General features: G+C 38.0%; 1 protein-coding gene across 1 annotated transcript; it reads left to right on the top strand.

Annotated features, from left to right (window-relative positions):
- The first annotated feature begins 12,255 nt into the window (after window positions 1-12,255).
- LOC105996421 (olfactory receptor 10J3-like) lies at window positions 12,256-13,194 on the top strand. The gene has a single exon (XM_013030498.1). It carries the CDS (start codon window positions 12,256-12,258, stop codon window positions 13,192-13,194), a length of 939 nt encoding a protein of 312 aa, XP_012885952.1.
- The last annotated feature ends 322 nt before the right edge of the window (window positions 13,195-13,516 follow it).

Genomic DNA, 13,516 nt, shown 5'->3' on the forward strand with positions numbered 1-13,516 from the left:
ATGGGCCTGGGTGCTGTCCCTCAGCTCTTCAGCTCAAGGCTAGCACTCTACCATTTGAGCCACTGTGCCACTTCCAGCTTTTTTCTTTCTGCTTATGTGGTGCTGAGGAATCGAACCTAGGGCCTCATGCATGCAAGGCAAGTGCTCTACCACTGAGCCACCTTCCTGGCCTACTTTTAAGTTTTTAAACAGATATGATGGCACACATACATGCCAATAAGGTTATGGAACCATCATAATGAATAGCTTTGAATACTTCTGAGGTAGAAATTTTTATTGTTGTTGAGGGTGTCAAATTTGCAACCATTCTATTCAGTAAAGACATACTTATGCCTCTCTTCTCCAGGCTTTCTCATGTTCTTGTTTTGATACTTGTCAAAATTGCACCATGACCAAGAAATCAAAATATTTTAAATATGTCTCGGGTGGATACTTCTTCCCTGTCTGGAAGTATGGAATCAAATGTTTGAAAAACAATAAGCATCTGCTACACCTGAGATTCAGTTGAGTCGTCCCCAATTCTGAGATGTTCAATTCAGAAAACTCAAACTGAAAGATAATGGGCTGAAAAGTTGAATTTTTAAAAAATTACACTTCAGCATTAAAATGGATAAAGGCCAGAACAGGCCAAGGAAAAGCAGAGCACCTTTTGAGGGTAGACCTAAGCTCTCTGAAATAATACATACATAAGCCTTATAAATTCAAGTTTTATAATGCTTATTAATGAACAAAAGAATGTTGTAGTTAATTTTCAGAAGTGTCTCTTTTTTTTTTTTTTTGTCGGTCATGGGGCTTGAACTCTGGGCCTGGGTGCTGTCTCTCAGCTCTAAAGCTCAAAGTGAGTGCTCTACCACTTGAGCCATAGCACCACTTGCAGTTTCCTGGTGGTTTATTGGAGATAAGAATCTCATGGACTTTCCTGTCCAGGCTGGCTTTGAACTGTGATACTCAGACCTCAGCCTCCTGAGTAGTTAGGATAACAGGCGTGAGCCACTGGCACCCAGCCAGAAGTTTCTTTAAATCTCCATTCAAAACAGCATTTCATGTCTGCCCCGCATAGAAGGTGGAAGTAGATGTCTGGTGCAAGGGATGATTGTCATTGTCATCCATCCACCACTCTAACATTCAGGCACATTCTGCATCAAAAATTACATATTGCATCCAAAACCCACTTGATCCCATAGCATGGTCTTGTAGGGGCATGACATCATCGTGAAAGTGTCATCAAATCATCACTATGTAAATTAACACAAGCTGCTTTGGGAAAAATGGGGGGGGGGATCAATGGCATGCGAACTATGATCCAGATGGAAAGATAGCTTTGTTTAAAGTTCTAGGTCTTCAGAAATGTAAGCCTGTAGATTTCAAGAAATGATAGTGTCAATCCATGTCTGTGAGGATGGTCAAAACACAACTCAAGAGTATTTTCCTCAGCAAGTCCTTTAACTCCACTTCAAAGATGTTGAATAAACAAATGCCTGATAGTTCAATGAAACGCCATGTCCTCTCTGCAGATGAGTTTGGTGGGTACTGTCCACTTACATATTGCCTTTTCAGGATCTATACATGTCTACCCCAGGGGCTAGGAGAGCCAGGGGTCTCAGTGAGTCTTCTTCAGGAATTCTTTCTAATGTAGCTGTTTTCTTCACTTTCATGCTGTCTTTTCTAGGAAAGTTTGCTGCCAGTGATTTGTTTTTTTCAGTGCATTTCCTGTCTGGAGACATATATGAAGAGCTCTGAGGGCCATATCTCTCATGTGAGGCATCTAAGAATGTAGTGTGACTGAGTCTCATTTCAGTTGGTTTTCCCACATGCTTCCTTCTTCATGCCCACGTGTAATGCTGAAAGCCTTCCATAATAATATTTCTGTGCTCAAGTCTATGTCTCAGTCCTTTTCTTGAGTTCCCTGTCTGTACAGTTGGAGAACATTATGTATAAAGCAATAATTGACAAGACAATTGATTACATGTTTATTATATATTCTGTGTAAGAATGTAATGCCTTCACCGTTAGCTTTATTAAGCTATACTTAGTGTGACTCAATTTAGTTGTGAGGAACAGGTTCTTTTTTTAAAGAACTGATTAAAAATCTTAAAAGTCTATTTTCTCAGAATTCATTAAAAAAACTTTCTTTCTGGTATTGTGGATTTATTTCTTTTCTAATACTTGACACGGAACCCAAACTTTGCACAGGATAGGCAAGTTTTCTACCACTAGTTTAACCCCTTAAGGCAAGAGGTCTTTTGTTTGTTTGTCTTCTGAAGCTTGTGCATGAGTAGTTTCACACCAGTGTCATCCAATGCTACTATACTGCAGAGACTGAGAGTTGGCCTCTGTTTTTCCAATTTTCAAGAAAGAAAAAGGAAAATACTTTTTAAAATGATAGTGTTTGAGGAAACATGTGCGCAATGAAAGGTTTGCCTGGGAACGCTTTGGAGGTTGATGAGGCATTACAGGAGATATGGACTCGGTAAATCACTGTGTAGACCAGGACAAATAACCTCAGGGTAAAAGAGAGCTCTACTTGCTGGTGCTGGGGTATTTAAGGAACCATGGTGCAGGTAAATCTTCTTTGCACAACAGGAAGCTTCACTTGTAGTGTTACAGGGGTGGTCTAGAGCTCATCAATTACTACTGAATGAAAAGAGGGATTAAGCATAGCCCTCTTTATGACTCAGTCTCCAAACATGTTTACTAGGTCAATCTTCGAGTCTCCTGGAGGCAGCAAGTAGCATTTGTGTCTTTCATTGGACACAGGTAAGTAGCTTCTGTCCTCATTTTCAGATAACCCATCACTAACTCATGGGAACTGTAGAGCCAAGTTGCTTAGTATTCAAGCCTCGACCAGAATTATAGGTCTACAGATAAATCAAAGGTGTCAGATGAGGCTACATGAGTGGATCAAGGATAACTTTTTTTCATTGTCTTTATAATACACTCCTTCTCTGGCATAGGCAGAAAATATTATATATATACATACATATTCTAGTAAAGACTTCTTTATGAATTGCAATCCTGAAGATCCACAGCATATTGGGGTCCTATTTGTTTGTCCCACGTTCATGTGAATGACTAGCAAGAAACAAAGAGGAAAAAAGCAAAGGAAAAAAGCAAACTTGGAATTTAGATATACAGAAGAGCACACCAAACGCAGTGAATAGTGTGTGCAACATGAAATACAGCAGGTGCTACCACTGCTTGAGGGAAGACCGCTGAGCTTCTGTGCCTGGATAAGTATGACCTGCTCTGTGACTCATAGAGTATTAAGTGACCCCTGTTGCACTGAAGGGAGCCCAGAGACCAACTTGTTCAACCTCTTTTTAGTCTATCCATAAAAAAATGAATAGAATCTCAGAGCCTGGCAAGTAACTGAAGCCAATCCTACAGCTAGTTAGTAGCTGTTACTCGAGTGACAAACATACATATTTTTAGGCTATAGATAATCTGTTTTAGATATGGCAAATGAGATAGAATCCATTTAAGCATGATGACTTGGCAAGGCTGAAAGCTGGGACCAAAGAGAAAACTCCAAAGAGAAGTAAAACTCATATAGATATGAGGTGACCAGAGCATAGATCAAATTAAAACCATAAAAGTTCATGCACCAGAATTCAGCAACAGAACTGATAAACTTGATTCTTCAAAAAATTTCACAAGAAGGTAGCAATTGAGTATAGCCATTCATGTACACAACATATCCTGATTAGAATTACCCGCTTCCACATCCTTCACACGCCACTCCCTATTCAATTCCCCACTCATTTTATCAAGCTTCCTAACTCCATTTTCACGTGTTTACATTGGAGTTTGTGACTGTATTCACCTGACATTTCTCTTTCCATTCATCCCACCCCAACTTCTTCCCATTAGCTTATACACACACATACACACACACACACACACACACATGCACGCGAGCGCGTGCGCGTGCACACACAGACAGAGTCAAGCCATGTTGTTTCTGTTTCCTAACATTTATTTAGTTAAACTGTCTATTAATTAACATTTATAAAGCCTCTGGGCTGTTAGCATAATAAGTTGGCTATAGTGAATAGTTCTTTGTGTACATAGGATTTCAGGTAACGTTTATTGTGTCTGGATTTGCAGTATTTCAGGTAAACTTCTAAAACTGGTATCACTGAATCATAAGGGAGTTAGTTGTATTTTTAATTCTTTGAAAAATTCCATTCTGAGTTACCTAGTGATTGCACTAATTCATATTACTACTAACTGTCATTTAGGTTTCCTCTTTCCTTGCCAAAATTGGTTGATATGCCTATTCTTGACTATGGCTATTCTAATTAGAGTGAGATGGACTCTCAGTGTTGTTTTCATTTGTATTTCCTTTATGGCTAAGGATGTTGAGCATTTCTTCATGTGTTATTGGCCATTTGTACTTTTTCCTCTGAGAAGTGTCTGTTTTCTTTCTTTTCTGTTAAGGTGATGTACAGAGGGGTTACAGTAAGGTAGTAAGTACATTTCTTGTCAAACTTGTTATGCCTTCCCTCATTTTTCTCCTCTTTCCCTCCTCCAATCCCCCCAAATTGTATAGATTATTTCTAACATATTATCTCATGAATATCGCTGTTGCATTGATTTATATCCTTTGCCCATATATTAATTGGATTATTGAGTCTCTGGGGAGTAATTTTTAAATTTTTTAAAATTATCTTTAAGTGGTTGTACAAAGAGGTACTACCTAACAAAGAAGTAATGGATTCAGTGCATCGTGATGAATTTCACCCCTTCAACATTCTCATCCCCTTTGACCCACCCCTTCCCTTACATCTCTTTTGTGGTATATACAATGGATTGCTGACTGTATTCTTCATTTGTCTACTCTTCTTCTGTTTACCACCTCTTGTAAGTACCCATTTCCTGGTTCTTATTTTGTTGGGATTTGACTTTGTCTTTCTAAAAATTATACTATTTGAGCTTTCCCTATAGTCTGCTATATTTCAGTTAATTCATTAGTAACCACTTGCATACCACCCAATGTATTTACTTACAGATTTATGCATACATTCTATCTGCCACAAATGAGGAAAACTATACAACCTTTGTTTCTCTGGGTCTGACTTACATCACTTAAATAATTTTCCAAGTCTTTCTATTTCCTTACAAATGGTATAAGACCATTCCTTCTGATAGATGAGTAAAATTCAATTGTGTATATATACCATATTTTCTTGATTCATTCATCCATTGAGGGGTATCTGAGCTGATTCCATATCTTGGCTATGGTGAATAGTGCTGCCATGAGCATGGTTGTGCTGTTAGTTTACTGTAACCTTGCTTATGATCTATTGGATAAATGCTCCAGAGAGGGATTGTTGGGTTATAAGATAGTTCTATGCTTAGTTTTTTGAAGAACCTCCATACTGCTTTCCAGAGTAGTTGAACAAGCTTATATTCCTGTCAACAATGTATTAAAGTTCCTTTTGACCATATACTTGCCAGCATGTGTCATTATTTTTTTTCTTGATTATAGCCATTCTAACTGGGGTCAGGTGGAATCTCAGTGTTGTTTTGATTTGCATTGCCTTTATGGCTGGAGATGCTGAGCATTTCTTCATGTATCTATTGGTCATTTTTATTTCTTCTAAGAAGTTTCTCTTTAAGTCATTAGACCATTTATTAATTGAATTGTAGTTTTGTTTAGGGTTTAATTCTTGAAGTTTTCATTTTTTGAGCTCTAAGTATATTCTGGATATTAGGCCCTCATCTGATACATAGCTGCTAAAAATTTTCCCATTCTGTAGGCTTTCTTTTCAGCTTGTTGTCTATGTCCTTAGCTGTGAAGAAACTTTTAAGCTTGATGCATCCCATTTATGAAGTCTTTCTTTGCTTTGTTATGTTAGAAAGTTTTGACCTGTGCCCAGGAGCCCTAGAGAGGGCTTAATTTTTAAGCTCCTATATATTCTGGTATTTGGTCATTTGTTGGATATATGGCTGGTAAATATTCCCACCCCATTCTGTTGGTTGACATTCTAGTCAAATGAGTACATCTTTTGCTATGCAGAAACTTTGCAACATAATGTTTTCCACTTCTCAATCGCGCATTCTATTTATTGAGCTATTTGAATTTTATGCAGAAGTTATTTCTCAAACTCATAAGTTCTAGTGTTTTCCCTACTTTGTCCAATAGAAGTCTCAGTTTCAAATCTTAAATTAAAGCTTTTCATCCACTTTGAATGACAGTGATACAAAGTGAGACTTAAGGGTCCAATTTCAGTCTTCTGCATTTGGACAACCAGTTCACCCAGAACCATTGATTAAAGAGGCTATCTTTTCTTGAGCATATATTTTGAACTATTCCATCAAAAATCAGTTCGTTGCAGTAATTTCTATGTCATCTCATCTATTTCAGTGGTCTTCAAGGCTGTTTTGTACCAGTACCAAGATGTTTCTTTTAATGTAATTTTATAGTATAATCTCAAGATTTCTTGTCTATTCAAAGTGTGTGCTTCCATACAAATTTTGAGATGGCATTTCTTTTCTCTATGCAAGAAATGACATTGGGATTTTGATGGGAATTGCAGGGAATTAGTATATTGCCTTTGGCTATATTGTGCCATGACAATTTTTTTTTTTTTTTGCTGGTGCTGGGGTTTGAACTCAGGGCCTGGGGTCCCTGAACTTCTCTGTGCTCAAGGCTAGTAGTGCTCTACCACTTGAGCCACAGCACCACTTCTAGCTTTTTCTGAGTAATATATAAGAGATAAGAGTCTCATGGACTTTCCTACCAGGACTGGCTTTGAACTGTGATCCTCAGATCTCAGTCTCCTGAGTGTGAGCCCCTAGCACCAAGCATGCCAATTAAAACTACTTCAAGCACCAGAGAATGGAAAAATTGTCCTTGTGTGTTCTTGAGGGCAGAGGTTTATGCTTACTGAAACTCTACATGGTGGTTGTTACTTCTACTCAATCATAAAGACACATTCCACAAGGTGTCTAAAATCCCTTCCTTTGACATTGGAGAAATGGACAAAAACATGGTATGGATTCTAGCAGGACAAAAGTCAACCCTAAGAAGAAAAACTAGCTCTTTTACTCCAGAGATTGCTTGTAATAGCTTTTCCAACTCCTACTCCCAAGTGGTTCTCTCAGGATCGGGAATGAGATTCCTCAGTAACAAGATCTCCAGGCACTATGTTGTTTACGTTGTGTCTTCTGCCATTGGTCATTTGGGAATATTGAATATTATTTTGGAAAGTGATGCCCAATATTTGGGACAGAACTTTGGTACCTTATTAAGAATCTCCAATCCAGTTGTTGGCCTTTGACACAAAGAAAGCTTCTGTTAGCAGGTGGGATGATAAAAATCTGGAGGAACTTACTGTGATATTTTCGGTTCTTCACTTTGATCCCAGATACAAGAAGACTGAGATGGTCATTATTCCTTTCCTTTCTAAGCAGTACATATTATATATGGATTTCTGGGTCATGTCGAGTTTAACGATACCTACTCATAAGCATTCCTATTCCAAATCTCTGCTCAGAATACTTCTGTGACCCTGAAATATGAAAATCCATGGACTGGTTCAGGAAAATATCATGGTGACTTAAGTATAACTTAAGTGTGACTTAAAGTGAAGTAACTAGTGGGTTTTAAATAATTTTATGACAAGCCTCTTCAAAATTTTTAGAAATATTCTATATTTATAGGTAAACAATTATACTCTATTTTTTTTTCAGAAGTTGAATCTCTCAGGAGCATATCCATGACTCAGTCTTCAATTCAACTCTCTATAAGTTACAAGAAACAAATAGCTGTCTGGTGAGTGTCACTTTTATGGGTAAGGATGGGAGAAGGGGTATTACTAGAGTATACAGTAAACTATCCCACACTGTGTGACAAACTGTAGAAGAAATGTAGTCTCTCATAATAAAGAAAATGACATTCAGGAATCTGGAAATCAGATGAATGCACAGTGTAATATAAACAAAAGAGGCATAATATTCTTGAAAGACCCTGAAAGGTGGTCAAGAACCTATGTTTGCAAACATGATTGCAAAGACCATTTCTGCCATTTTTCTTTTCTCCAGTACAATACTTAGACTTTGTAACAACTGAACACATTAAATAGTAGATGAAACTAATTTTCTGTATAAAATCTTTTTCTGGGTAAAATTAAGTAAAATTTTTGGGCTATCTAAATCAAACACTAGCTAAAGTTATTAAAAAACAGGAAATTTTTGTTTCTAGGGAAAGTTATCAAAAATCCATTTTTATAGGATGGGCCAAGGCCAGATCTTTTCTTTTTTCTTCCTTTCCTTCCCTTCCTCTTTCCTTTCCTTCCTTTACTTTCCTTCTCTTCCCTTAACTGGAGATTAGAGTTTCACAGGTTTTCTTTCCAAGGTTGGCTTTGAACTGTGACCCTCAGATATTAGCTTCCTGAGCAGCTAGGATTACAGGTATCAGCCAGCAGTGACTGGTTAATTTGCTTTCTTTTATGTGTCATTTATCTGAAAGAATATAAAGGCAATACAAATTCCAAATTCAAAGACACTACCTGAATGTTGTGCATTTTGCCCATCTTTACATTCTCTACGTCCTTCTTCACTTAATTTTCTAAGGCTTCTGTGACTAACCCTGCCATTCTGTGAATAATCTGCCATTCCATTCTGTTCCCTTTACTGTTATTCAGTTAATTATTCCTGCATGGTGTTGAAGGCAAAAATAATTTCAGAGTATTTATATTTACAGTTGATCATCTTCTGGACGAATGCTTCAAAAAGAATATTCCAGGCCACAGACATGAACAGGTACTCTTGTCAATAGAGTGTAATGAAGTGTAGTAAACAATGCCCATGAATTTCTGTGTATGCAAGTACAATGAAATTGTGATGTAACATGAAAAGAACTCGAGCCATCAACTACGATACAACAAGGATCTGGATATCATTTCTGCTAAGGTGAGATTTTTCTTACCCAAGGGAGGAGTAAAATATTGAGCAGTACCATGATAAGGATTAAAAACAGAGCTGAAATGTGTGTCTCCTTATGTGTGTCGGAATAGCATTGTAGCAGTGCATACACATGACTAAAAGTTCTTAAAGAGAATGAAAAAGGCCATATGAAAACATGGAAGGTAAACTGAAAAATTTGTAAACAAATGTAAACTGAAAAATCTGTAAACAAATGTACTCAAAGATTTACAAATTCAGAAATATTCCCTTAAATCTCTCATTTCCAGTCCTACTCTTTTCCTCTTACAAATTTAAGCTGACTCACTCATGAAAAGTAAAAAGGAAAACAACTAATGACATTTTTATACATTAATCACTTCTTTTATGTCAAAGTTCAGGTGAAATTCTTCAAGTGCATTAGCCTATCTAATATTTATGAAGTCTTTGTCTTGTGTAACTATAATCAATTACTAAATCAGTGTGAAGACTGTGCTTAACATTTTGGAGAGCTATTGAAGGAATTTATACAGTAAGCAGAAAGTGTAAAAGAACATAATGGCTACATTCAAAGGAAAGAGCTGGGGTATGGCCAACTGAAATGAGGAAAATGGTTTAGGAGCCAATCTTAGTGGCATAGGAGTAAGGATAGGTAAGGGATGTGGGTGTGGGTAGAATGAATAATGAAATTAGGACTCTTTTATTCTCAGTTTATCTCACCGACCATCATACTCTATAGTTCTATCCATTTCCTGCAAAGGATACAATAATTACACTCTTCTTTATGGCTGAAAAATTCCCCATTGTATATATGTACCACATTTTTAATATAATCATTAATATAATCATAATAGGCTAGTTCTATATCTTAGTGCTAACATAATAATGGATGTTCAGGTACCTCTCTTGTATATGATTTACAATCTTACAATTTTTTTTCTCTGATCTTTGGCCTTGAACTCAGAGCCTGGGTGCTGTTCCTGAACTTTTATTGCTCAAGGCTAGTTAGTGCTCTATCACCTAAGCCATAGCGCCACTTCCAGCATTTTTCTGAGTGGTTTATTGGAGATAAGAGTCTCATGGGGACTTTCCTGCCCTGGCTAGCTTTGTACCATGATACTCAGATTCCTGAGTAGCTAGGATTACAGGCGTGAGCCACCAGCGCCTGGTGATTTACTAATTTACCAAGTCCTAATTTTAGTTTTTGGAGAATCTTCAAACTGATTTTCATGGTGACTAAAATGTCCTAAAAATATTAACAGTATGACACGATTGTAGAAGGGAAGATGCCACTTGGTGCAGGGAAGGGGAAAAGAAAGACTGACAGCAGGGTAAATAATACAGATGTATATTAAATATGGTGGAAATAGCATATTGAAAGGCCCAAACTGTGTTTGAATGCAGGGTTTGAAGAGGATGAGGGGGAAATGTAAGATAAAGTTAACCAAATTGGAGAAAATTGGTAAAAAAAAAATACCTTCTATGCGTTTGGTAAAGTTCACAATGAAGCCTCTTAGTGCATCTACTTGTGCTAATACACACTGAAAATTAAAATGGTATGTAGGGAAAAGAAAACAGAACAAAGGAGAGAGTTCAGCAGCTATTAACTTTGGGGTGAGTCCAAAGGGAAGGGAAACAATTTAATTAACTCTCAGTTCTGTAAATGGAGTAATGTAAAACCTGGTAAGGCACAAGGTTAAATCTGCCTGTGCTAGTCTCCTGTGGTGGATTAACTGGGAACAAGATAAAAAGTAGATGAGCAAATTCCTTTCTATCTCTAGCCCAGTATACAATGTACAGAAAATGAAGCAAATTACCCGTCTGTTTTGTATTTTTGGTTTTTTTTTTTGTAGGTCGTGAGGCCTGAGTTCTGGGCCTGGGTGCTGCCCCTGAGCTCTTCAGCTCAAGGCTGGCACACTACCACTTGAGCCATAACACCACTTCCAGCTTTTTCTGCTTATGTGGTACTGAGGAATCAAACCCAGGGCCTCATGCATAAGAGGCAAGAACTCTACAATTGAGACACCTTCCCAGCTCTACCTGTCTGTTTTTATCTGAAACAAAACAAAACAAAACAATGTTTTCTTTGCTGCCATACAAAGAAATATGAAGGGACAGCACCAGGCCCACTTTAATCTCTTTCTATGGCAAGAGTCAAAAACATAAGCTTACTAGTGACATTGTCTTATGCAATTATTTTTCTTGATATTATAGCACAGTTCTAACAGGGTCTATGGGAAGACTAGGTAAGGAAAATTCTCTCTTTGCTAGGATTTTAATATAACAGGTAATGGTAAGGGCTAATCTTAGGAAGGTAACAGTTCTGGGAACTGAGTTTCAGGGAACTTCTAGGACAGTAGGCATTGAATACTGCTGCAGAGTAGAAAGAGGATGTGTTTCAGAAACCTTTCAAATCTCACTAGGTCACAGTTGCTGAGGCCTTGAGGAATTTGAATTGAATTGAAGATCTGAAGAGCAGGGCAGATTCACTATTTTCCTTGTTCTTTACCCTGATAAATGTTACTCGCTTGTTTTGTCAGGCAAGTGTTTTAGGTACCACATATATATGCAGCATTTGTTCTTTTGTAATGTAGAGCCTAAGAGCCTCTAGTTTTCTCCAAGTTGTTACAAGTGGAAGAATTCTTTAAAGTTGTATTTTTCTGTTATATGTATTCTCTATTCTCTGTATAAACTACATTTTCTTTATTCACTCATCTACGGATGTCTAGGTTGTTTTCATAATCTTTGTATAATACACAGTGCCTCAATAAACGTGAATATACAGACACCATTTTAAGGTTGTGATTTCAATTTGAAGATATAATAGGATGCTCAAAATCACTAATGCTCAAGGAAATGGAAATCAAACCACAGGGAGATAATGCTCAACAGTAAGGATGGATTACTTTTTAAAGGTATTATCAAATAATAGCAAATGTTGAAAGGTTTTGAAAACCATTTTTTAAAAATACCTCAAAATGTAAATATAGAAGTACAACATAATCTAGAAATGATAATTCTTGCTTTATAATCAATAAAAATGAGGTCATTTAGCTGTTCTTACAAATGTCTTACAACTTGTTCCTTATAAGCCTCCCATCTCTCTCTGTGTGTTCATCCCCAGCATCCTAAGATAACCTTTCTACAGTCCCAAAGAAGAGGATGGGCATAAAAGAAAATGGAAGTATTAGTTACAAATGGAATATTAATTATCTGGGATCTGGAGCCTTGCTCAAATGACACCCTCTTCATGAAAAGTATGATCCACTCTACTCTGTTTCATGGTTCACATAGCACGTCTACTTTTGTTTTTTCCCTAGACCCTTCAAACATGTACCTGCCTCCATGTCAAAGCCAAACTCCACTTTTGTGACTGAGTTCCTCTTTGAAGGTTTCTCCAACTTTCAGTGGCACCACAGGTTGACCTTCTTTGTGGTGTTCCTGACATTGTACCTGCTGACCCTGTCCGGAAACGTGATTATTGTGACCATTCGCTTGGACCGTCACCTGCACACTCCCATGTACTTCTTTCTGAGCATGCTCTCCATCTCTGAGACCTGCTACACTGTGACCATCATTCCACGGATGCTTTTTGGCCTCCTCAATCCTCAGCAGACTATTTCTTTTCAGGGCTGTGCCACCCAGCTCTTCTTCTATCTAACCTTTGGCATCAACAACTGCTTCCTGCTCACAGCCATGGGATATGATCGCTATGTGGCCATCTGCAACCCCCTAAGATACTCAGTCATCATGGGTAAGACGGCCTGTCTCTACTTGGCATCTGGGTCACTGGGAATTGGACTGGGCATGGCCATTGTCCAGGTAAATTCTGTGTTTGGCCTGCCCTTTTGTGATGGCTTTGTCATTTCTCATTTTTTCTGTGATGTGAGACCCCTGCTGAAGTTGTCCTGCACAGGCACCACTGTCAATGAGATTATCAACTTTGTTGTCAGTGTCTGTGTTCTTGTTCTGCCCATGTGCCTGGTGTTCATCTCCTATGTCCTCATCATCTCCACCATCCTTAAGATTGCTTCGTCTGAGGGGCGGAAGAAGGCCTTTGCCACCTGTGCCTCCCACCTCACCGTGGTCATCATCCACTATGGCTGTGCTTCTATTGTCTACCTCAAGCCTAAGTCTCAGAGTTCCGTGGGGCAGGACAGACTCATCTCAGTGACCTACACTGTCATCACCCCCCTGCTGAACCCTGTTGTCTACAGCCTGAGGAATAAGGAAGTCAAAGATGCTATGCGCAGAATCCTGGGGCTAAAAATCCTCTCTCCTTAATCAGGGTTGTTTGTTCAGACCTTTACACACACACACACATATACACACACACACACACAGAAATAAACAGATAGATATGCATGTATACAAAGTTATATATTTATAACATATATAATTTATATATTTGTATTAATTTGTGCTGATTCTATGGCGCTTTTAATTATGTGTTCAAGAAATGCAGTCTAGACGAATTGAGTTCAAAAACTAGAAGCATCCTTTTGATGCAGTTCCATTTCTCTGTTTTCTTTTCTAACACAGTGAGGATGAACAGGCATATATAGAAGAAAGCATGAGTGTATGTGCATCTCTACACTACTCCCTG

Source organism: Dipodomys ordii, unplaced genomic scaffold (genome assembly GCF_000151885.1).
Source record: "Dipodomys ordii isolate 6190 unplaced genomic scaffold, Dord_2.0 Scaffold131, whole genome shotgun sequence".
NCBI classification, from domain to species: Eukaryota; Metazoa; Chordata; class Mammalia; order Rodentia; family Heteromyidae; genus Dipodomys; species Dipodomys ordii.

Bases quoted from the DNA above. Each gene is read 5' to 3' on its own strand.
- LOC105996421 (XM_013030498.1), top strand. From the start codon at position 12,256: ATGTCAAAGCCAAACTCCACTTTTGTGACTGAGTTCCTCTTTGAAGGT.